This window comes from Theobroma cacao, chromosome 10 (assembly GCF_053813885.1).
Source record: "Theobroma cacao isolate CCN51 chromosome 10, ASM5381388v1, whole genome shotgun sequence".
Lineage (NCBI taxonomy): Eukaryota > Viridiplantae > Streptophyta > Magnoliopsida > Malvales > Malvaceae > Theobroma > Theobroma cacao.
Window position 1 is genome coordinate 2,074,357 of NC_142648.1, and position 24,455 is coordinate 2,098,811.

Genomic DNA, 24,455 nt, shown 5'->3' on the forward strand with positions numbered 1-24,455 from the left:
AAAGAATCGCCATAATAGAAATATTCGAACAGGGGAATCGAGATTACTTTTAACTTAAAAAATTAATATTTCCCGTATCATTCCAATAAATAAAATAAAAATAATGATCCTACAACTGCCCTGAAAAAAAAAATCGCGCCTAGTTTCAAAATATATGTTACAATTAAGTTACAGAAGGAGCTGAAAGATATCAGGCTCCCTTTCACATCTGGCTTTATCTTCCTGTAGCAGACTTCTCACCCACTGAAAGAATTTGATGTCCTCTGGTCAATGAATGAACAATTTAATCCTCTCTATGTGGCAGTTAAAATTTCAATAATCGTCCTGCTTTCTTTTACTTGGGAATGACCATGCGCAAGAGACAATTAGCCTGTCTAATTACCTTTTCAATTTGCATTGGTTAACACCAACTATATGCAACTTGAGGTTTTAGTTTCCATTGGTTCAACCACGAAGTAGGCGCTTGTCACATGTCAAGATCCTGTAACTTGCATGAGGACCCTCAGATGTATCACGTAGAGATGGGTGCCAACCCATGGCTTTTGCGATATCTTGAAGTTCATCCATAACATCAAGAGAATCACGGATGTATACTCGTCCACCAGGTCTCAATATCCGATCCATTTCAAGCATGATTGTAGACATATTACATCTGATATAAAAGTAAAAATAATTAAATTACCAATAACCCAACCACACTTAACCATATATTTAAACATTTCGCCTAGTAATAAAACTCCCAAATCATACAGAGTGACAATGCACCTATCCCAATCCCACCCATCTTTTCATCCTATAAAATAAGAAAAAAGAACACTGAATTCACCACTGAAAGTGGTGAATGAAATCTTCTATTTGGAGCAAAAATCAATGTCTCAACATGATCAGAACTACAATTATCAGCTAGCAGAGAAAAATTAGACCACATATCAAGGAATTAAGGTGTACCTTTTCCTCTCAATTGAGAAGAGGCCAGCTGCATGCAAGAAATCATAGGTCCTTGGGTATGTATCAAATGGTTCACACCTGATATAAATCAGACACAACTTAGTTTATAACTCAGTTCAAGATTGGTAACGACAATAACATAGAGTTTAGACTACGTAAGCATCATATGCCTATATGATGACTGAGTAACCGACAGATATTAAACGCACAATATTTTGAAACTCAGAAATGGTTAAACCAAAGTAATCCAAAAACCATGAAAAAGAGAAAAGTGGGAAGGAAGGGTTTATTTGGCAGTGTAGATAACTTTTCCAAGATCCAAGTAATGATTTAAAAATCATCAATGAAAAGTACAGCCATTTGTACTCCATTCCGATCAACTGTGCAGAATTTCCTGATTGGAATTATGGTAAAGAAAAAGTACCAATCATGCATGACCCCTATTAATCCACGATCATAAATAACAGGCAAGGTATTGGGCCCACTAACAGGGACCACATTTAGAACCCACGCATCAAGTTGATTATCAATTAGGGCTGCTGCAAATCTGCACAAAAATACATAAACCATAGATTTGAGAAATACTGTAACAAGTGTCTTAAAGGTATAGTGCAAGACTGGGTTAATAAAATACCCTCCAAAGCCAGCTCTCATGTCCAATACATTTCTCAGTTTAAACTTCTTCCAATGTAGAGCGCGGACATAGCTTGCCACTATTTCATTCCAGTATTTTGATTCTGCCTTGAAAAGCTCTTTCCTAGCTATATAGGAATCAATTTGTATGCTCTGCAGCCTGTCAGGTGGCATTTGCAGACGAGCAGGCCAAGGAACAACATTTGCACCATATCCATTCTCAGGAAGTCGACTGATGCATGCTTTCAGATCAACATACCTGAAAGATTATCCAGATATCCTGTGACTAAGTAATTTGAAACACTCACATCAGCCAGAAAGAAAATTTAGATACACGCCCTTATGTCTGGAAGACCTAAATAATCAGCAAAGGGTCCTAAGGCCTACAATAAGGACAGGAAAAATCAACTCCAATTTCGGAACTGGTTTATGAAATAATCCAGGGAGACTGATGAAGTTATATACAAATGAATTCGACATCATGTTACTGATGAAAGCCATCAGAAATGTAATCAACATTCTTCAAGCATGTTTACACAGATTTTTGGCACAGAGAAACCCAGAGAAATAACTCCACAGCTTTCATGAATAGAAAAGTGAAATCATGCCAGTAGTCAATTTAATACTGTTGTTAGTCAATAAAAATAACAATGCTCAAATTCACAATTAGGCATAACTCCAATACTTTTTCAACAAAAGCAATGATATGCACAAATTCTTTCAAGCAACAGATAGTTTCCCATTCTATTATATAGTACATATCATTAAAAGCAATATACAAAATTGCAAGGACAAGTGTCCAGAACTCCAAGCACACAATTATATGGTTGCCAATGCTTCATGCATCGTCTGATGCAGGGAATAAGGACATATATAACTAAAAATCAGCCACGGCAGTTTGATGATACTATTCCATTAAGCATAATTTTTCAAATAAAAGGCCGAGTGGCAAACATACCAAACATTATCTGGGTCATCATCTGGATCACACAAAGGAGGACTGGTCCCAGCTTCACGGCTTAAATAACAGCTGTTTTTAAAGGGCTTCTGCCATATTGCAATATATCCTTCCTTCTTTACAAGGTTCCAGCAGAGGTTAGTAGTAAGGTTAAGCATCTCTGTAAAAAAGATCAGAAAACAATTATTACATAAAATCTAATATATAATTTCCTAAAAACTGCTAGACAACACATTTGATTAAATGATCATGAGACAAACAGAATAAATGCTCAACCAGGATAAAAGGAAAATGTTAATATGACTTAAATTTGAACTTGCAAGTGCATAATGAGTGCTTGACATACTTAACATGAATTTTAGGTCCAGTAGTTATACCTTTCCACTGTTGCTCAAGGGCTTCTTCGTGCTTGTAAACTGGCTGTGCTGCCCAAGCAAAATATCCACCAGCCCTGAGCATTCTATTCACCTCAAGGAGCAAAATTCCATCTTCATTACAAAGCATAAGAAAGGAAGTATGTGATCAGAAGATATCCCACAAGTTGATTTTAAGACAGTAAATGAAGAAAACATGAATATGAATATCCTAGAAACATCTGTTGAAAGATAATATTTTTAATGAAATATAAACAGGAAAGGGGAAAAAGTGTTTTTGTGTTTACAAAGAAAAGGAAAGGTTTTGGCAAAGAGAAAGGAAACCAGTATCATGCAAGAACTTCCTCTCTGGAAAAGGGAAAGAAAGACAAGATCACAAAAGAATGAGCATATATGTTGCCAAAGCCCAAAGTTAGTGCAGAGATGACATTTGGAATATATACAAAAACTATTAATCAGTTCTAACTATTTTTGCTACCAAAAATAACTAGATAAGACATGAGCCAAAAGTTTACCATCACGAGTCCAATTGATACGACATCTAGAACAATGTATTAAATCAAAGGCTTGACTTGGGTAAGGTAGGCGGCGAGTTGCAAATGCAGCCACCATTGCAGGCACTCCACGCTCAAGTGCAAATTGAATCTGGTTTTCATGAACATCTTTCGGAGCTATTGACATGGTTATAACATTCCGAGATAGCAAATAGGCACCGAAACTTGCCACACCACATCCAACATCCAGAACAACTCGAATATGATTACCAAATGTAATCTCAGGGACCATCTGGGTAGACAGATCAGAACTTGATCATCAGAAACAAAATGCAGAGACCAATTTGCTTGGATATCTTTATGCATCATATAAACTATTAAAATAACCTTAGAAATCTGATCCAGGTATTGGTCCGCCCCATGTATGAACTGTGTACCACCTCCAGGAAACTTGAATTTATCTTTTCCTCTTGCAATCCAATTTTGACCACCTTTGTCATCTACTAGACGTGTATGAGGAACATTGCTGAACCATACCTACCCATTGAAGCAGTATATCCTATTAAACAACTAGGTATGCTACAAATAAGAGAAAGAATAAACCACAACAAGAACTACTTCAAAACAAACCTACAAGTAACTAAAAGTACTTCCAAAAGCACAAAAAGAAAAATAAGGGGAAAAGCAAAAGGAAAACACTAGGAATTTCTTTTCCTCTAATCCCTCATCAACAAAAGGGGAAAGAAAATCAAAACCACCAAAATATAACACTCCATATTTCATATACTCTCCATTTCTCTGCTTCTCAGCAACTGAACTTAGCTCCACCAAACAAAGCTTTAATCCCAATTCTCAAACAAAAAAACAAGTTAAGCTTAACTACATTTCTTCATTCTGCTCGACCTAGGCTGTATTCCTCATAAAGATCTAAAGATGCCAAATCCTTCCTAAACACTCAGATGAAAAAGAAATACCCCATTTGGTTCTAATTCTCAACTTGATAGTCTCCATGTCGAGCTTGAGTATTCACGGAGCTAAGCCCAAGTAGCTTCACCCAGTTTCACCCATACTCACTAACAACCAAATAAAGAATAAAGAGCACAAAATACACAAAAAATTCAATATTCCATTTCCTTTTCCATATATATTTCAAAATTAAACAAAATGCTTTACCTCATCACGGCTCCTAGGCCACGGGATCGGAGGCTTGTACCCTTTCGGAGCTGGAACCAAGCAATTTAATCCTTTTCCTTTTTCCGGACAATGCCGTTCAAATCTCTCCCCTCTCTCCGTCGATTTAAGCCTCCTAATGGCTTCCACGTTATCCAAACAGGGTATATACTCTCTCATATTCTCTTTACAAAGCCCAAACTTCTTAACCCTAAACGTAACTCTAACATCCTCCTTTTCCGTTTCCGCCTCAATCTCCGTTCCGTTCCCCCAATTCTCCACCAAATCCGGGTCGAACTCCCCGATCTCAAACTCATCCGACATCGTCCCATTCTCATCCACGATCCCGTAACTCTTGATCCGATCCGGCGGCGGAGGGGCAGCTGGCTCGGACACCGACACCGAGTTTTCTTTGCTGTTAACTGAACCAGCTGGTTTCGGTCCGGTTTCCGGTTCGGTGGTGTTAATGAGAGCGGATATGTTGAATTCTTTATTGAGATTAGGAGAATAAGCAACGGAAGCCAAAGACGGCGTCGTTTTAGTAGGGGATTGGCGGGAGAAGAAGATGAGCTGGCGGGAACCGTCGGACCAGTGTTTCCCTAAGTAAAAGAAAGACACGGATATGAAAATGAAGGCCGAGAATTTGATTGCTGTTGGGCTCTTGAGGAAATCGACATTGCCGAGAAGTTTCATCGTCGAAACCTATAAACGACGGCGATCGGTGGCGGTTCTGCGGGAGATCTGGGGTGTCGTTTCTGAATCTAAGAGAATCCACCACAGACTACAGTGGCATTTTTGTTATTTCGGGGATGGGGAAAAACGGGAATGAGATAGACTGTGGAGAGAGTATAAAGTAACGGAATCTGGGATAGCTGGAAATATTTCAAAGGTTATGTATATTGGCTAACCTCCCCAAGAGGTGAATGGAGAATTTGCCTTTTCCCCCCTTTTTTTCAACTTATTTTAAACTACATTCCTATTTTTGGTAATTGAAGACATAAAATAAAATGAAAATAGTATGTATAAAACGAAGAAACCAAATATGTTTTCATATATTAATTATATATAGAGAGGGACATAATGCTCAAAAAAAAATTTAAATTATTTTAAAATTTTTAAATAAAATTTTATTCTTTTATTATATTTAATCATATTCATGTATGATTAATGATTAATTAATTATCATTAATTAAAATATTATTTATTATTTTATATTCACATGATATTAATACGGTGATGATGTAGAAGATAAAAAATGTTATATGATTATATTATTATATTAAATTAACGTATTACGTTATTATTAATTATGATATATTAATATGTTATGTTAACGTCATATGACATAACATGACAAATAAATTTTTAACTAAGTTAATTATTAGTTATAATGGATTATTTGACTCAAAATAAAAATATAAAAGACTTATTTAAATTTTTTAAAATAGTTTAAATTTTTTTTAAATATTATGCCATGTAAATTTAATTTAGTAATTGGTATGTAATTTTTAATATAAAAAATAAGATTCAAAATTTTTTTAAATAAAAAAACACACTTTTACATTCATATTGTTAATAATTTAAATTTGATTTTTTACTTAATTTACAACTAAAGATATATGTTGTATATTATGAGTTACTTTATTTACCCTTTTAGTACTCAAGGTTTTTTTTTAACTTTTTTTTCAATTACCAAATTTAATTGTTTTAATAAAAAAAGTTTAAATTAAATTATATTTTTATGAAAGTTTTGAGTAAATCTTTATAACTAAATCCATTCAAAAAAAAATATATAACAACCAACCTTTCTTTTAATGCAAAAAAAAAAAGAAACGATTAATTTATCAATTAGAAAAATTATGATTAATTAATCGGATAAACTTCATTCCAATGGATTATGGTGGGTAATATTTTATCATCTAAAGGAAAGAATAATCGGGTAAAAAACAAAAAAAAAAAAAAAGGAAAAAGTCGGCAGCAATGCTTGGCACGTGGTAGGATTATAGCTTGAAAGCACGGAGATTATGTGTTACCCTGGATCACCCATCCATTTGGCACATTTTAATTAAATCGGTTTAATTAGCGGGAATTCAATGCATTGTTTGCTTATTTTCAAAGTTTTCTTCTAAAAAAATAAAAAAAAATTAAAGTCCCAATCTTTTACTTTATTTTTTGATTAATAATCATATATTTAGTCTATATTATTCTAAAAATATGTGCTTTGTATTTTTGGGATCGATGACGTTCTTAAATGTAATTTAAAAAAAAACAACTATAAATTTTACTCAAAGTGGAGTTTACGTATATTTTTTTTATTAATTTTTTGTTATGTATTAAAATTAATATATATTATTGCACTTGAACATTTGGTTCATTGGTTAGTGCATGATCATTCTGCTTAAAGAGTAAGTTCAAATTCCCCCTTCCCTCAATTATAAAAAAAAAAATAATATATATTATCTTAATTATATAAAGTAAATTGTTAAGTTTGGTATTAGGCATTAAGTGATATTATCTCAATTACCAAAATTATTTTAAAATCAAAATAATTCATTAACATCAAATATTAAATTAGAGATATTTATGTCTTTCAATTTACACATAATATCTAAAAAATTATAAATTATTTAGAAAAATTTAAGTAAGTTTTTATTTTTTATTACATTCAAACAAATCCATATACTTTTATTTTGAATCATATAAATTTTTTCATATCACATGATATGTTGATATATTATATTGAATGATGATGTGATCTGCTGATATGGTATGATAATATAGGTATTTTTTGTCATCCACATTAACATGTTAACATATAATAACAAATGATATTTCGACTAATAATAATTAATTAATTATTAATTATAAAAAACTTATTTGATCAAAATAAAAGTTAGTTATAAAAGCTTATTTGGTGGTATTTCAACTTATGACTAATTAATGACAAATATTAATTATACAAATTTATTTGATTAAAATAAAAGTAAAAGAATTTGATTGAATATAATAGAAAAAAAACTTATTTGAATTTTTTATTTTTTCAAATATTATGTCTTTACTTTTTTTATTTTTTAAAAAAATTACCCCTTTTCTTAAGAAATCTACCAATAGGTTCTCTTTATATATAAACCAATTCGGTTAACTACATTTATATATACTAATATTTGTTGTCAAGCGCAATAGTATTTAGTTTTTATTTATTTTAAAATAAAAATTACATATAAAATGTAGAAGTTTGATTCCTATAAAATAAGTGTAATATTAATTTATAAATAAAATTTACTGAATGCAATTACAATTTTTATCAATTTGGATAAATTTTATTAATATTTATAATAAAAATATTTAAAATAAAAAGTTTTTAAAATATAATGAACAAATATGTTCATTTTCGTTAATCAAAAAATTTTCAACGTCCATACTTTTATGCATTTTTTTATATATAACAAAATAATATTTACACTCCATTTATTTAATGTTTTTTATTATTTATTATTTGTTTTTTTATAAAAACTGAAGAGAAAGTAAAAAGAAAATAACAAAACATAAAAAAGCAAAAAGCACCATCAATAAAATAGAACTTTAATTAATAATATCACCTAAAAATCAAATAAAATAATTAAAATAATATATATAATTTACTTCCTTGCAAATTATTAAGTATTGAATTCCAACTTTTATTATTTAAATTATTTTTCCGATTTAATGATTAAAAAATATTTTCTCATCTAAAAATGAATGTTATAAAACCAAATTTCATACAATAAAAATATAGACAAGACAAATTTTAATTAATAAGTTCAAAAAGGGGATCGTTTGACAGTGAGGAGATCACATCAATTTTTGTTATTTATGTATAATTAGTTATTTAATTAAATGTATTTTTAATAATATTTCAAACTTGATTTAAATTTATTAATATATATAATTTATTTATGTTTTAGTTTTTCATTATAAGAATAGTGTACAATATCTCACGTTTAAATTTTAATTAAAATTTCAAACGAGTTTATTAATTTTTGAAATGGACATTTCATCTAAAAAGTGTAAACATTATTACTAGAGAATATGAAAAAGATTAAAGTATTTTTTTTATTAGTTTATAAAATTATTATTATATAATTTTTTAAAAAATAAAAAAGTTTAGAGTTTTTGAAATTAATAAAAAATATCTAATAATAATTTTTAAAATTAATAAATAGTAAAAATGATAATGTTTATTTTTAAAATTAATCTATTCATTTAAAATTTTGATTAAAATTAAAAAAAAAAGTATTTTACCAAAAAAGAGATTATTTCTATTTATTTTTATCCTTTTTCTTTACTCGGAACATAGTTTTCCAACTTCCAAACGGAAAGGGGAAGCTCCACAAATAATATATACATTTTGCCCGCCATCTTACCGTACACAAATCCTAATAACCAACCCAAAAACTCCACCGAAGCAAAAAAACCTCCCCGACAAACTTCTTTCACGATTTCCCCACCGGTTATCTTATCACCGTCGCCTCCACCGCCACCACCGATACCACCGTTCCACTGCCACTAACCTCCTGAATTCCACATTTTGCCCTCACAAATTCTCCGAAGTTACCTACAATGCAATTTCTAGGGTTAGGGTTTTGGGGAACTAGATGAAATAAGAAGAACCATGGACGATTTCAAGGACTCGGTATCGAAATCGGTGAGCGAGACTGTGAACGGGTCGCACCAGTTCACGATCAAGGGTTACTCGTTGGCGAAAGGGATGGGCCCTGGAAAATGTATAGCCAGCGATGTTTTCACCGTCGGAGGTTTCGATTGGGTGATTTACTTTTACCCCGACGGTAAAAATCCGGAGGATAGTGCTATGTATGTTTCGGTTTTCATTGCTCTGGCCAGCGAAGGTACCGATGTCCGTGCACTTTTCGAGCTCACGCTTGTGGACCAGAGTGGGAAAGGGAAGCATAAGGTTCATAGTCACTTTGATCGGGCGTTGGAGAGTGGACCTTATACGTTGAAGTATAGAGGGAGCATGTGGTAAATATTTTGAGTTTGTGAATTTAGGATTTGGTTCATAATTTTATGTTTATTTTTTAAATTGTGTGTTTGGAGAATGAATTTGATAATTTATAATGTAATTGTTGTTCTTATTTATATCATAATTATTAAATGAGTTCATGTTAGTGAATTGTGATTGAAATGAACTATAGAGGTTTAGGGGATGTGAGATTGTTTTTAATGCTTTTGTTTGATGAAATGATAAATGCTGGTGCGGGTGTAGGGCATGGGTATGAGTGGTAGGTTACATTTTTGGCATCTTTTTTTACATTTAATTTTGAGGTCTAAGCATCTGCACTGAAATAAATTTGAGGTGTCCAAGAAGTATAGACTCATATAGGTTAAACCCCACATAAAAACTGTATAACTGAAGTGAACCTAGGATAAGACCCAATGACTGGAACAAGGAAATGAAAGATGGGGGGTGGTTCTAGGGGCAGCGACCTGTAACTTATCTCTTTTAGAGGAAATGATATGTTGGTGATTTCCATCTGATTTCACTTTAAATGTCTGTTCTTTTGTGTTAGATATTAAGTGTCCATCTGTATTGTTGTTGAAATATGCATTTTATTTTGATGAGCTTCGAAATTTCTTGTAAGATGTTAAAATTATATATACACACATATGCACTGCATACATACATACATACATGCGTAGATGTTTCAATAATATGTGGATCCATGTGCAGGTCTTATTTGGATAAGCTATTGATTGTATCTTACCTCTTTCTCCCATGCATTCAGGGGTTACAAGCGTTTCTTTAGAAGAACAACTTTAGAAACTTCTGACTATATTAAGGATGATTGCCTAATCATGAACTGCACTGTTGGAGTAGTCAGAACTCGCCTCGAGGGACCAAAGCAGTGTTCTATTTCTGTACCGCCATCAGAAATGGGTCAGAATCTTAAAGCCTTGTTGGAGTCTGAAGTTGGTTGTGATATCATTTTCCAGGTTGTTGATGAGAAATTTAAAGCACATAAGTTGATCCTTGCTGCCCGCTCACCTGTTTTTAGAGCGCAGTTTTTTGGGCTTGTTGGGGATCCTAACATGGATAAAGTAGTAGTGGAAGATTTTGAGCCCTCTATCTTCAAGGTGATGCTTCTTCTTACTTTCATTTGGACTTTGAAGAATGAACATAGAATTGAACATGTCGCATAAGCAAACTCTTCAAATGAATATATGATTCTTCTTAATTCATTGAATTAGAATTCAACGAAATGTGGTTATATTTGCCTGGATGCAAAGATCCAACTATGGATTTTAGTTCTGTCGATGTGCAATTTTTATTTATTGGCTGATTAACCTGAAATGAGAAGTCATCCTTCCCATTTGCTGTCTTTCTTGTTCTTCCAGGCAATGCTTTTGTTTATTTATACCGACAAGCTTCCTGATGTACAAGAGATTACAGGCTCAACGTCCATGTGTATGTCTACCAACATGGTGCAGCATCTTTTGGCTGCTGCTGATCTGTACAATTTAGATAGACTCAAAGTGTTGTGCGAGGCAAAATTGTGTGAAGAACTTAATGCTGACACAGTGGCAACAACCCTTGCACTAGCTGAGCAGCACCATTGCGCACAGCTTAAGGCCATATGTTTGAAATTTGCTGCAACTCCAGCAAACTTGGGAGGTGCGTGTTCGTAGATACTGACCGGTGAAAATTTCAGGTTATGTCAACTTGGTTTTTGTATGGTTTGCTCTTCAGAAGTCCTTTGGTGCTTCCTCATGCATATCTAGCTCAGGGCAGATGCTTATAATCCCTTAACCTTCAAGAGGCTTTGGTAATTTAGATAAAACTAGTTTGATATGTACTTTATATTTTACCAAAGTGATACAAGAGTGCCAATGTAGTCACTTGACAAGTCTGCAGATGCCTTACATTGTGAGGTTATCTGGTTTTCTATTTTGTTATTTTATGACTTATACCCCATTCTCACTCCTCGTTTCTAAGGAGCAAGAAGTGGCTATGCATTAAATAGTTTCAGTCATCATTTATAACTTCTTGATGCTGGACTTTTCAACCACAACTTTGCAAACTTGGGAAAGGCAAATGAAAAAGGAGTGACAAATAGGGATGGATGTCTTACCATACATCTCTGTTAATTTTTTACTCAAATCTGTGCAACGTTATCTTGGAGATGGAACATACCAAATTTGTCCTACTGTGATTTACATGTGGCATGTGGCTTGCTTGTGGCATGCTTGTGTTTTTAAACCTAAGGAATCTTTGGTCCCCTCTGAAGCATGGAAAGACATGGAAAATAGTTGTTATACTAAATGCGGAGAAATGGTCTAGAGCAGATTATTTGGTTTGCGTGCTTAGCAAGTTAAGTGGTCAAAAAAGTTCAATGCTTTTGTTGTTGGACTAGATCCCTGAAAATTTGTCATCGTAATGTGGAATTATTCTGGTTGCGTGCACCACTAGTCATTTGTCTCTTGCAGTCAGTTTCTATTGCAAGGGTACTTTTTTACTTATGCCTGGCCCATTAGTTGTTGACACCCTGTGCATGTGTTCTTTCCAGGGCCAGTGGAAAGAAGTTGTGGATTTGCAATAGATTACTTGATTGGCATGAACTTAATAATTTCTGTTCAAAAGTTGAAATTATATATTTGTAACTAACATGTGTTTCTTGTTAGTGCTAACACAGAAGCTAATGTATTTTTCAATGTTTTGCAGCGGTAATGCAGTCAGAAGGGTTCAGGCACTTGGAGGAATGTTGCCCATCTTTGTTGTCTGAGCTTTTGAAGACCTTTGCATCAGGTGAGGAGAGCTTGAGTCAGCTGTCCAGTAGGAAGAGGAGTGGCAGCAGTGTATACGGGATGGATCTAGCAGCAGAAGGTCCTGTGGCAGAATCGGTGAATCCTAATGGCAGGCGTGTTCGGAGGCGTTGAATTCCAATGGTAGGCGTGTTTGGAGTGTTTCTAGGATATACAGTCCACAAACCTCTAGGGAGTGGAATTTTAACAAAACGCTAGTTATGTATTGCATGTTAATATTTAGTCAAAACTTGTAATGCTTCTTTTTGTTTTTTCTCTGTATAAAGTAACTCTGTTTTCTTGAGGGTTGAAACTCATTCTTCGTTTTTCACATAACCAGTTATTTATTTATGGTGCAATTAATAGCTCAGTTGTGTTTTATGGAATTATTTACTTGAGCATTACTAAGAGCTAATAGTTTGGCTGTGTTTTATGAACGAAAATCAGAGTCAGTCAGGCTCTAGACTTTAGTGTTATTGTTTTTCTTGACTTAATTTGTGTTTTTACGTGTAGAAATGGTCTTCTAGTGAATAAATCTTGAAACATGTATCCGTCATTAGCAATCTCTTGACATTGGATTGTCTAAGTTTTTGCTACTGGATGTAGATTCCTATGTAATGCCATGAGTACTATTACCAGGGATGCAGGATTGTTTGGTCCAAATAACAGAGACTTGCCCGGTGTTCAGAGGTGGTTGCTCTCTGTATAACGGCTAAAGATATGAATCTTGTAAGAGAATGTCTGCTAGTTTCAAGTTACCTGCACTTTATAGTCTGGTTCATCAGTACTGAACATTAGGTATTTTCATGATTAGTCTTACAATTTCTAATGTGCATGCATTTTCAGTTCCATGGACGAATTTTGGACAACGCCATAGGATAGGAAAAGATTCAAAACCATGATATTGTAGACAAAAGGCCCATACAAATGAATGCGTGGTAACTTGTCATAGAACCCCCAGTGGAACATAACTGTCTTATAGCAGATGCTGTTACTTCAAATTCTCTATGTAGGAACGTGGAATTAGTGAAGTTTACAAGACACCTGACATAAAAACAAGAATTACTTATAGCTAATGTAAGTAGAAGGGCTTTGGTGGCCATGGAAATCGGGCCAGAGAAAGGCACCCATGGCAAACTGTCTCTTGTAAGCCAAGTCACCTTTATTAGACAACCCATATTCAGCTAAAAGCCTGTCAAGCTTCCACTCCGGCATGTCCTGGTAGTCCTTCTGTGTGTACCTAGGGTAGTGAAGAGGCATCTGAAAGAAGCTAACTCCATTCTGTTTCTCACTCTCCATCCTCCCACTTCTCTGATCTCTCACTGTGCTCACACCTTAAAAACTTTCTGTATCTCTTTAAAGAGTTTGGAGTAATGTGGGCAATTTATATGAGTCTCTGTTGGGTCTTTATTTATGCAGGGCTTAATGCTCGATAGGCAATCAAGCATGCCGAGATATCACAAGAATTGGTTGGTGCACCTTCTCTTTGCTCTGCATGTGCAATGTTTTTGTGTTTTTAGAGGTGAAAATTGCATGAATTGCTCATGCCTGCCATGGATTCTTTCAGGCTTCAAGCTTAACCTGGTTTTAGCTCACGTAAATTACAGAAAGACTCCACCCCAACCCATAGATTTGCTACCTGTCATCAGCCAGCTAGTATTGTTTTATTTTCAGTTAGTTTTCTCTAACCAGTGCTTACATATGTAAATTTTAACCTAAGATTCCATACGAAATAGGGATTATAATCAATATCTTATAATCGGGTATCTTGTGTTATTCGTTAAGATTTCATATGGAATAGAAATTATAATCAATATTTTGGAATCAAGTATCTTGTATTATTCGATCCAATTAAGTAAGATTAAGATATTCAAGTATTTAATATGTAATGTTTAAGTTTCGTAAATTATTGACACGTTTTGTTCAAATATGCGAAACTCATACATGAAACCGGTTTGAAACCAAAATGCCGAAAACGTCGTCAAACTTTCTCCCCATGTTCTAGCAATGGCGATGCAACAACCAAACCTGTGGTGGTCGCTGTCGATAAACCGTCTCTTTCATGCATTGTACATGGCAAGAACAACAAACACGTAGAACTAAGTACTGTTGAGATTGGAAGGCTTCCAATCACATGAGACATTGTCACCCTGCAAAGGGAAAAAAGGAGATAGGTACCAAGAGGTTCCCCATGGAGCCCCTCCAATCCGTAAATTCAGGGGCAAAGGTAACTCCTCAGCTGTCCGATCTACCAAAAACAAGATCCACCGTAGGGTTACTAACAATCATTGGACCATATCGGTTCAACATCCGCACGATGGCTCATTGAAAAAAGAGATGGTGGTACCATTAAATGATGAAGAAACAAGCATCATCATCATCACATTAGTTTTCAGTTCTTCCATCAGCTGCTTGAAGCTATGGCTTTTGCTTTGAAAACAATTGCATGTTGAACTCAATCCCTCCCAATGCAACCCAAAAATCTTATTGAGGTTGCCAAAGCTTTCCTTTCCTTTGCATGCATGAACATGATACCTCCAAGCTCTTTACCCAATTGGGACATAAGATTTGGAAAAAAGTATGAAATGATTAAGGTAAACATACAAGAGATAGGGTATCCGTTATTTTTTAGATATCATATTTTAAACTCTATAAATATCAAATTAGCTTTTACAATTATTACTCGAATACATACCCTAATATCTTAAATACTACTCGTTAAATACTCGAATATCTTAATTTTACTTAATTGGGTTGAGTAATATTAGATGCCTAATTATAAAAGTACCCATTATCATCTCTATGAGTTATGTATATACATATAGAACTTATTGACTTAATCAGTGAATACATCAACGGTCGAAAAAAATATACGAAACTCATTAGATATGCGGTAGATATTCATTTAGAGTTTATTTTCATGACTTTAAGGATTTAACGATAAATAACTTAAAATTTTTTTGAATTAACTCTTTCTTGAAAGTTTAATGGCTAGAAACTTAATAATTTTGATTGGAACGGATGGGAGAATTATTAGCACAATGAGATTGCAACATGGGAGTGGCATTTTCCTTGACTTCCCAAACTTGCACTAAAGCTTTATTTGCCCTGAAATGGGAAACGTGTGCCTCCCTAGGCCAATGCTTTAAGGCCCAACATGTTACATAATGTGACTCTCACATGTGATCCAATCCATATCAAAACAAACCTGATCCTGTGGGGTCAAGTGCACCCACAATCATTGGGCCTCTCTTCCCCACACATGATCGATTGTGCCAAATGATAAGCCCATCAATATCAGCCACATGAATCGTGGGGCCCAATCATTTGCTTCTTATCTAAAACAGGTTAAAAAATAAAAAGCCATCATTGGGAGAGGGCCCATGTTTTGATTAGCATGTTTTCATGGTAAATTGAGGCCCAAAATTAAAAAATAATAAAAACCTTGGCCTGTTCAAAATAGCTTTACGGATCCGTACAATAATTAGGCCTTCAAATTAATGGTTTAGAGACATTTAGTCACGGATATAATAGCTACTTGGGCTAGGCCTGTGGGACATTTTTGTCATGTACACCAAATTTTCTTTTATATGGTAGACCAAAGACGTAATAAAGAAAAAGAAATATAATGGGAACTTAAAAAATTGTACAACGTTCTCGTTGTATTCGTTCACCGATAGACCCATAGAGAGAGAGCTGTTTTGATCTGAGTTTACCTTAACTCTAATATCTTTTATGAGTTTGGTAGTTTCTGATATCACTTATCACGAATCTATATTTTCAATTCAAAAAACATATCTATCAAATAAAAGAAATTTCTTACTTATAAGCTTAAGACTCATTTCATCTCTTAATGATATGAGATCTATGACATTTGCATTAAGTTAACAAATATGTTGAACATTTGGATGATTAGAATTTAAAATTTTATTTTGAAAGTTTCGAATTCGAATTGTGGGATAAACGGAGAGAAGGTTATCCTCCATAGTATAAACAAATATCACATGTACCACCAAAGACTTGCAACCTCAAGAAAACTCCGAAGACATTACCATTTGAACCAAAGCTCAAGGTCACAATTTTGTAAATTAAAAGCAAAATTCTATGACCATATTATATTTAGAAAAATATTTTCACATTTAATATGACTACGAGGAGTGGACACTCGTTAATAACTTGAAAAATTAAAAAAGATATTCTCAAACCTTTTTTGGATCTAATTTCCTCTCTGAGCAATTTGAAAAATCTATTAACTCATATAAACTTAATGCATTCAAAAATTTACTTGCAAAGTGTTTCGAGAAAAAATCAAACCCTAATTAATATAGAAATAGGCTGTAATATATTGAGCTATTGGGTTATTCAATTTCAAGCATGACTTGACTAATAACCAAATAAGAGCAAACCATAGAGTGTGGGAAATGCTATAGTTGAAAAGAATCACAATGAAAAAGGAAATTGTACTAGTCCTCGCTTTAAAACCTCTCCTTTCTTTCTATCTACATTGAGACAGCCTTCATCAACAATCCTCATCCTCCATTTCCGACCAAGATTGGAAACAACCTTTTTTCTTTCCCAAACCTAATAAGTCGGGAATTAAATTGTGTCAATAATGCACCAAGAAATAGTCTCTCTATGCTTTCCATGCTTCCAATAATTCTATGTCTCTTTCGTTTTTAACTAGTAATTAAATAACTTTTTTTATGTATGTTTTTCTTTGCTTTCTTGAAAAGAAAAAGATCTTCAAACATTGTTTTCCATATCATTTAAAGGTATGACTCTAGTAAAGCATCGTATGTATTGCCTTAATTTCTAAAAATTAAGTCTTGATTAAGTCTGAATGAATCGAATTTACTATTAAAAATACTATTTCAAGTTGAGCTAGGGCCTAAAAAGTCATTTTCAAAGTTAATCTTGAGCCACAGTATGCTCGGAGTCACTCAACTTATAAAAAGTTCTAGACAAATCCAAGGTAATTAAGTATCGAATGTTTAATAATAAATGTATATATAGTATAAAAATATATAATTATTAATTTTTTTAGTGAAATATATAATTATTAATTTTTTTTAATCAATTTAGGAAAGCTAGCCGTAAAACATTTTATTAATGATGCCAAGGACCTTCCCCCTTCAAGTTATATTATTGGTGGCGTTCTAAAGAAAAAACAATATGCCGCAATGGGACCTACTGATGACGTGTCAGGAGACTTTCGCCAACTTCCCGCTTCACTTACCAACACGTGTCAAACATAATGATTGGTCCTCAAGCTACGGTCGACACGTGTCCAAATTGTGATCTAGCACGCCACTGACCACGCTCTCTGTGTAACTTCACAGAGAGGGAGAGAAAAAGAAGTGACCTTCCAGAAACTTCCGTCTAACTCCTGGCTAGAAATCGCCGAGACATCTAGCGGCTAATGTTTGGCCACGTGAATTTTCTCCCACGTGAGCATCCTACGTGGCACATCCCGTTCCCTTGAAAATGATACGCTCCGCTTTTTATTCGCCCCAAAATTAGGGCTCCCCTGACCAAACTCGCAAACAAATTAAATAAAAATAAATAAAAAAAGAGAACTCCAATAGTTTTTTTATTTTTTTTATTATTATTTTGGTTTTCCTTTCTTTTACCTTCTCTGTTGGAGATGAATGGAGAAGGAAAAGAAAGCGAGGAGGTGAAAATGGAGGAAGTGAACAGAGAGCGGTTGGTTTTCATGTGGGGATATTTACCTGGAGCGTTACCGCAACGGACGCCGCTTTTATCGCCTGTTGTTGTGCGGATTCCGGCTTCTGTCGGTTGTTCTTGGACGGACGTATGCGGAGGCGGTTGCGGATTCGCCATGGCCATTTCTGGTTTCTTTTTTTTAAATCTCTCGGTTTCTCTGCGCTTTTCTTTTCTTTTCTTTCTTAAACTTTTTTTCCTTATTTCAAATTATATTTCATTTTTTCTATATAAAACATTTCCTTCTTCTTCTAAAAAAATTTTAAATTTTTCGGTAATGTAATTGCGGCTGTTGCGGTGGTTAAAGTTGGTACATTTTGATCAGTTTGGTTGGCCAGAAAATGTAGGAAAAGGAAAGGAAGTGAGATTTTAAAACTTTTGGTTTATTTTTGTTTTGTTTTGCTTCGAAGAAACTCATGTGAGTTAAAGTAGCGATGTTGAGTTCATTCAAGCTCTTTATTTTTCTGAGTTGTAAACTGCAGATTCTTTCTCTCTCTCGGTTCTTATATATACAAAGAAAGTTTTCAAGTTGTTAATCGAGAAATTAGAGTTGTGACTCGAATTTCTTCTTTACTTTGAAAAGTGATTTTTAGCTGTATTTTTTTCTTCTGTAAAATAAATTGTTTCATGCAATTACTGTATATAAAATAACATTATATTCAACTAATTCTTCTCTTCTTCTGAATTTTAGATTCGGGGAAGCTTATCACATGGGGTTCAACGGATGATTTAGGTCAAAGCTACGTTACATCCGGGAAGCACGGGGTAATTTAATGCTCTATATTTTTTTCTTATTTTTTCCTTTTTTTTTTTCGAGGGGTTGTATTTGTTTAGCAAATTAAATTTATATTTCTTTTTTGTAATTGGCTTGTTCAGGAAACGCCAGAGCCATTTCCACTTCCAACTGAAGCTTCTGTAGTAAAAGCAGCAGCTGGTTGGGCTCACTGTGTTGCAGTTACAGGTAAGACTGAGACTAAGGCTCTGTTACTGACTTGTTTCACTGAGGCTCTATTTGGTCGTTACTTTCCGTTACTTGGTATTTGGTTTATGAAACAAAAGGCAATAAAGTGAATAGGATACAAAAGTGAATTAGCGTAATTTTCTTTATAGATGGAACAATTATGTTTAAATGTATGTTAGATGTTTTAATTTTTTGTTTAATCATATATGATTTGCATTTTTAGCAACTTTCGCGTAAGCAAAAATGAAATTGAAGAAATAACTAGCAGAACTAACTACTAATTGGAGCCTTAGTAAATTGCTTAGCTGATAAGTCAATTTCACTTTCTTATCCACAGAAAATGGAGAAGTTTATACATGGGGGTGGAAAGAGTGTATTCCCTCAGGGAAGGTATTTGGTGATCCATCCATGGGAACAAGCTTAGAAAAGGATGTATTCGAAAGACAGAACTCGTTTTTGACAGAGCAAGGTAAATATCGTGTGGGTTAAGATAACTGACTGATAATCCTTACCTTTTGGCATACTCATTTTACTAAGGATGAAATTCTTGAAGTGAGCCCTCGCTCTCAAGGCTCAAGATCAAGTGGCGGAACATTTTCTGCTGCCGATGGTAAGGGTGGTGGAGAGGAAAGTACAAAAAGAAGAAGAATATCATCAGCAAAACAGGCCACTGAAAGCTCATCCTCTGGTGATGAAACTCTCTCTGCATTGCCATGTCTAGTAACTTTAAATCCGGGAGTGAGAATTGTTTCTGTGGCTGCTGGTGGGCGCCATACTTTAGCATTGTCAGGTAACTTGTCTAACTTCTGGACTAACAAGAGAAATTAGTCAAACTTGTATATTTTCTTTGTTAATGTAGTCACACATGGATTTGTTGACAATATGACATTTCTAGCTGTAAATGGTTGCTTTTTGTGAAGCAAGATACTGGGTATATCCTAATGTCCCCTAAATTTCAGATATTGGACAGGTCTGGGGTTGGGGCTATGGAGGTGAGGGACAGCTGGGTTTGGGTTCCAGGATACGAATGGTATCCTCTCCCCATCCTGTAACTTGCATTGAGCCCTCATCTTATGGGAAAGATAGAGCTGCTGCACTTTCTCGAGGAAGCATGAGTGCAGAGGGGCAGAGTTTTAGAATTCCTGGAAGTTATGTGAAGGCAATTGCCTGTGGAGGACGACACAGTGCAGTAATCACAGGTATGTCTTTGATCGTTCCTTCTTTGAATGTTTAAATTGCCACGAAAAAGTTTTAATTAATTAGAGAAAGCTATTGAAAATGGTTACACTTGCTGGAGATGAAGTGGTTGAGTTTTAATACAGACAGCTACAAGTTTGAGAGAGATAAGTCAGATATGTTTCATTAAATGAAGAAAGGCTTAGCACAAAAACAAATAAACAAAGAAAACGAGTGCTGTAAAGAGAAAGCTTCTTAACTTCTGTAAAATTTATAGCTTGAGGTTTACTTGGGTTGGGACAAGCCATGAAATTGGCGAAGGAAATAATGTGAAAAAATTGTCACTATTTGTTGAAGTAACAAGAGTTGGGACATGAGAGAAATTGAACTCTTTTAGTCAGTTAATATTACTTATTTTCTCCTAGTCCGAGCTGTCTTTCCTTTTTTTTTCCTCTCTTAAAGAAAAACTTCCCTCCCAAAATAGAAAGAAAATAAAGAGGAATGTTTGAGGGCTAAATAATTATTTTGGAAGAAAACCATCTGTTATAATAATCCTTAGGAGGATCAGTGACTCATTAGATTCTACTGACCTGCAAGATATTTTTGACACCGTAGGATTAATGATCTAGGTTGGGTCTTCAATAGTCAGATTTGACAAGAATGTTGTATGGCATGAGATGTTTTATTAGTCTGATATCTGATTTGTTTGTTATAAATTTCTATGTTTTGTTAATCTCAAATTATAGTGATACTATAATCACATTAAACAATTTTCTGCATTAGCAGATGCTGGAGCTCTTCTTACTTTTGGCTGGGGACTCTATGGACAGGTTAGTTGCCGTAATGATGATATAGTAGCATTTTCACATTGAATACTCTGGTGACTTATTTAGTTCTTCTTAAAGAAAATATTTCTCTTGAGTTCTCTTGAGGTTTAGCCCTGTATTATCTTTTACTTGGGTTGGTTACCCTTGACATGACCAAAAAGCTTCCCCCCCAAGAACAACAACAACAATAAAAGAGAGACAGAATAAAAATCTAACAGTTGAGCATTGCATTCCAAAAATAAATGAGATGTATTAGTGCTTAAACACTGGCTATTTCCTCTTTCAGATCATAATCACGTCATAGTTTGGAGTGTCATTTGCATCAGTCAATAACATATCGAAACCATTCCCATCTCTCTGTTCTCCCTTGATATACTTTCTTTAAGGAGCTTTCTTAGCTTTAGCGAAGTTGTACTGTGGTTGTTTAAGGCTCACTACCAGTTTCCATTCATCCTGGGTCTATAGTATTGCCTCCTGAAATCACTAAATATTTTCTTGTTTAGTGCCCGTGACTATCTTGTATCATGAATGGTTAATGTAGTCCATTCAAAGCCAACGCCGCTCCTTTTCTTCTGTTTTTTGAATGCATGATCCTTAATGATTTTTACTTTAAAATGCTTAAGGATGATCCTTTGATTATGGCCTCAAATCATTCTAATGTTATGAAGTATATAATGCCGGAAACATATTCCACTATTCAACTGGCATGTTCAATGTTTGAATCCTTATATCCATCCCTGATGATGATTGGAATTTCCCAATTTAACTGTTCTTCAGGATCGATATGTAGGTAAAGTAGAAATTGGTGGAGAAAAAAGCTCAGTAAAGTTGAAGATGAGGTTCAATCTAATAAGGGATAATCTTCTCAATTCCTTTTTCAATATTTATCTCTCCTCTATTTCATTGAGATAAATGTGGTTGTTGTATCTTCTAGTCTATTGTGATACAGGAGTAAAATTGTTTTGATTTTATTGTTTTGTTAAGTGTGGGCAAGGAAGTACAGATGATGAATTAAGCCCAACTTGTGTATCTTCCTTACTGGGCATCACGATAGAGGCAGTTGCAGCAGGACTGTGGCACACAGTTTGCATATCAGCTGATGGTGATGTGTATGCATTTGGTGGGAATCAGTTTGGGCAGTTGGGAACTGGTGGTGATCAAGCTGAGGTGTGCACTAAGTTTCTACTCCTTGAATTCCGTATTTTCCTTAAATACAGCTGAATCAAACTGATTGTTAGCTCACCGTAGATCAATTACTTGCTGCATATCCATGATACTTTAGTGCAAGATTAGATTCCTATCTTGTCTCAAATGATAATGCAAATGGTTAATTAGGGTTTTATAAGCGAAAATCCTCAGAATTCGAGTGTTGCTAGTTTTGCAATTTGCATCATCTTACAATCATTTGGAAACACTTAGCTCTTCGCCGCTAATTTTATGTATATTTTATTTCAATTGCAAGAAAAGGTTGTGCTATTAACCTTGGTATTTTATTGAATTTCTAAATCAGACTCTTCCCCGGCTCTTGGATGCTCCAAGTTTGGAAAATACACATGCAAAAGTTGTCTCATGTGGAGCTCGTCACAGTGCTGTTATCACAGGTATGCCATCTATGCATTTCCGAAAACCTTCATGTTCCATTTTGTCCTAGTCTGTTGACTCTATGCTTCTGCTGCTTGAAGAGGATGGGAAAGTGTTCTGCTGGGGATGGAACAAGTATGGCCAGGTATCATGCTCACACTGATCAGTGATCAAACTAGTGGGCAGCTGGACATTATAACATTGGAATATCCTGGATCCTGTCTTTCATATGAAATTGATATTCTTTGGGATTATTATTCTAGAGCATATAAGTCTCATTTATGTACTTCCTCAAAATAGAAAAACTGGAAGTTTATTTTTGCATCTTCTGTTCTGTTCTGTTCCGATCCAATGTTGTGGTGTCTGGATGCCCCTCAGTTTCTCGTAAAACTAAATAATAAGTTCTTGGTGTCTGAAACAGCTCGGCCTGGGTGACGTGATTGATCGCAACATTCCTTCTCAAGTTACGATAGATGGTTGTGGCCCTAAAAACATCGCATGTGGCTGGTGGCATACCCTGCTTCTGGCTGACTCCCCCACTTGAGTACCTTGACCTTTTACGGGCCTTGGAACAGTTTTGTTAGGTTAGCAGTTCTTTTGCATTGATGTACCACTTTAAGTTATATGTATATGTACATACTGTAGCTCATATGCATATATGCATGTTCTGATTCTTTCATGGCTGAGGTTCACCATGATTAGGTTGACGTTCACGCTCAAGATGTACAACATAAGTAGGTCCATCGTGTATATTTGTAGTTCATATATAATTTAAACTATAGTATGGAATCAGATGCCGTGAAAAGCTTAGATTGGGGGGAAATTATTGTATGTATGGATTGTCTTTGGAGATTTTCAGATTGTCTCGCTGCCTTGTTTCGTCTAACTTAGACTTTGCTTTGTTTCACGTGTAAGTTTCTCATGGTTTATTTCCTCGTATAACAAAGTTTCCCCAGGATTATTTGCATTTACTACCAGAAAAAAGTGCCATTGTTTCGAAGACAAATCCACGTCGATGCAGTTCACTGACAATTCGTCAGATGGTGGCTCGAAACAATAGACGATCCGGCATCGTGCAAAGAAGAAATTAGAGCGAAGGAGACAATGAACTGGTTTGTTTTCAAGCTGAAGGGTTACAGTTTGCTGGAATCATTGATGCTTTTAAATTGGTAGAAGAAGAAAAGGTTTAATATTGATTATGTGGGTAGTGTGGTTATAAGGTTAGGCTGCCTTTTGACAATACGAAACTGATTGTTGTTAGTTGGTTTGATCAATTAATGAATCGCGCTGACCATATGAACTGACTGAAGGAGTAAATGTAACCGTCCCACGTCGGTTACCGTCTCTCATTCCATGGTACTTAAATAGTAATTAAAGATGCCATAGCCAAAGGGTCCTACATCACGAATAGTCAGCATTAAGAGAGCTGACTGTTAATGCATTGCATATAAAATTCTAATATTATTAAAATTATTCAATATTTAAAAAAATTGAAAATAAAATGAAATTAACCTATCAAAATACAAAACCTTATATATAGTAAATTGAAACTTTCTCAATTTTTTAATCAGTATATTTTTATATATACTAAACGTTATAATTTTTTATATATATCAAATATTACAATCTTATTTTTGCAACAATCTTTTCTATATATGGTAAGGTATTAAATGCCACCCAAGTTTCGGTAGTTGACTTTAGATTCTTCGCTGGCAATTTCTGTCGGGTTTGAATTATAGTTCTAGAAACACACAAAAAGGAAAAACATTATTGTAAAGAAAATCTTGTCATCTTCCACAACTTTCCAAATTACCC

General features: G+C 34.4%; 3 protein-coding genes and 1 long non-coding RNA gene across 7 annotated transcripts; 3 read left to right on the plus strand and 1 right to left on the minus strand.

Annotated features, from left to right (window-relative positions):
* Positions 1-21: 21 nt before the first annotated feature.
* LOC18586068 (S-adenosyl-L-methionine-dependent methyltransferases superfamily protein) lies at positions 22-5,443 on the minus strand. Of its 3 annotated transcripts, XR_001929871.2 has the most exons (10): positions 4,581-5,442; positions 3,795-3,944; positions 3,429-3,699; positions 2,917-3,027; positions 2,540-2,699; positions 1,583-1,840; positions 1,373-1,495; positions 949-1,026; positions 383-652; positions 22-263 (listed from the first exon to the last, which is right to left on the minus strand). XR_001929871.2 is itself a non-coding variant. In XM_007009219.3 (9 exons), exons 1-9 carry the CDS (start codon positions 5,268-5,270, stop codon positions 445-447), a joined length of 2,049 nt encoding a protein of 682 aa, XP_007009281.3. In that variant the 5' UTR covers positions 5,271-5,442; the 3' UTR covers positions 22-444. The 3 variants fall into 3 exon arrangements, 2 of the variants coding, with proteins under 2 accessions (XP_007009281.3, XP_017984762.2); XM_007009219.3 differs by having other exon boundaries at positions 22-652; XM_018129273.2 differs by lacking the exon at positions 1,373-1,495 and having other exon boundaries at positions 22-652; positions 4,581-5,443.
* A 3,491-nt stretch (positions 5,444-8,934) lies between these two features.
* On the plus strand, positions 8,935-12,763 carry BPM3 (BTB/POZ/MATH-domains containing protein). Of its 2 annotated transcripts, none has more exons than XM_088810593.1 (4): positions 8,935-9,596; positions 10,361-10,709; positions 10,971-11,284; positions 12,295-12,429. In XM_088810593.1, exons 1-3 carry the CDS (start codon positions 9,229-9,231, stop codon positions 11,259-11,261), a joined length of 1,008 nt encoding a protein of 335 aa, XP_088666719.1. In that variant the 5' UTR covers positions 8,935-9,228; the 3' UTR covers positions 11,262-11,284; positions 12,295-12,429. The 2 variants fall into 2 exon arrangements, with proteins under 2 accessions (XP_088666719.1, XP_017984993.1); XM_018129504.2 differs by having other exon boundaries at positions 8,941-9,596; positions 10,971-11,247; positions 12,295-12,763.
* A 252-nt stretch (positions 12,764-13,015) lies between these two features.
* LOC148760252 (uncharacterized) lies at positions 13,016-14,090 on the plus strand. Its single transcript, XR_016028820.1, has 3 exons — positions 13,016-13,103; positions 13,794-13,843; positions 13,942-14,090. It is a non-coding gene; the product is annotated as an uncharacterized LOC148760252 (long non-coding RNA).
* A 3,812-nt stretch (positions 14,091-17,902) lies between these two features.
* Positions 17,903-23,526, plus strand: LOC18586071 (ultraviolet-B receptor UVR8-like). Its single transcript, XM_018129428.2, has 11 exons — positions 17,903-18,226; positions 18,787-18,860; positions 18,972-19,056; positions 19,394-19,525; positions 19,610-19,846; positions 20,016-20,255; positions 21,019-21,062; positions 22,044-22,226; positions 22,570-22,660; positions 22,742-22,785; positions 23,062-23,526. Exons 1-11 carry the CDS (start codon positions 18,019-18,021, stop codon positions 23,182-23,184), a joined length of 1,461 nt encoding a protein of 486 aa, XP_017984917.2. The 5' UTR covers positions 17,903-18,018; the 3' UTR covers positions 23,185-23,526.
* Positions 23,527-24,455: the final 929 nt, after the last annotated feature.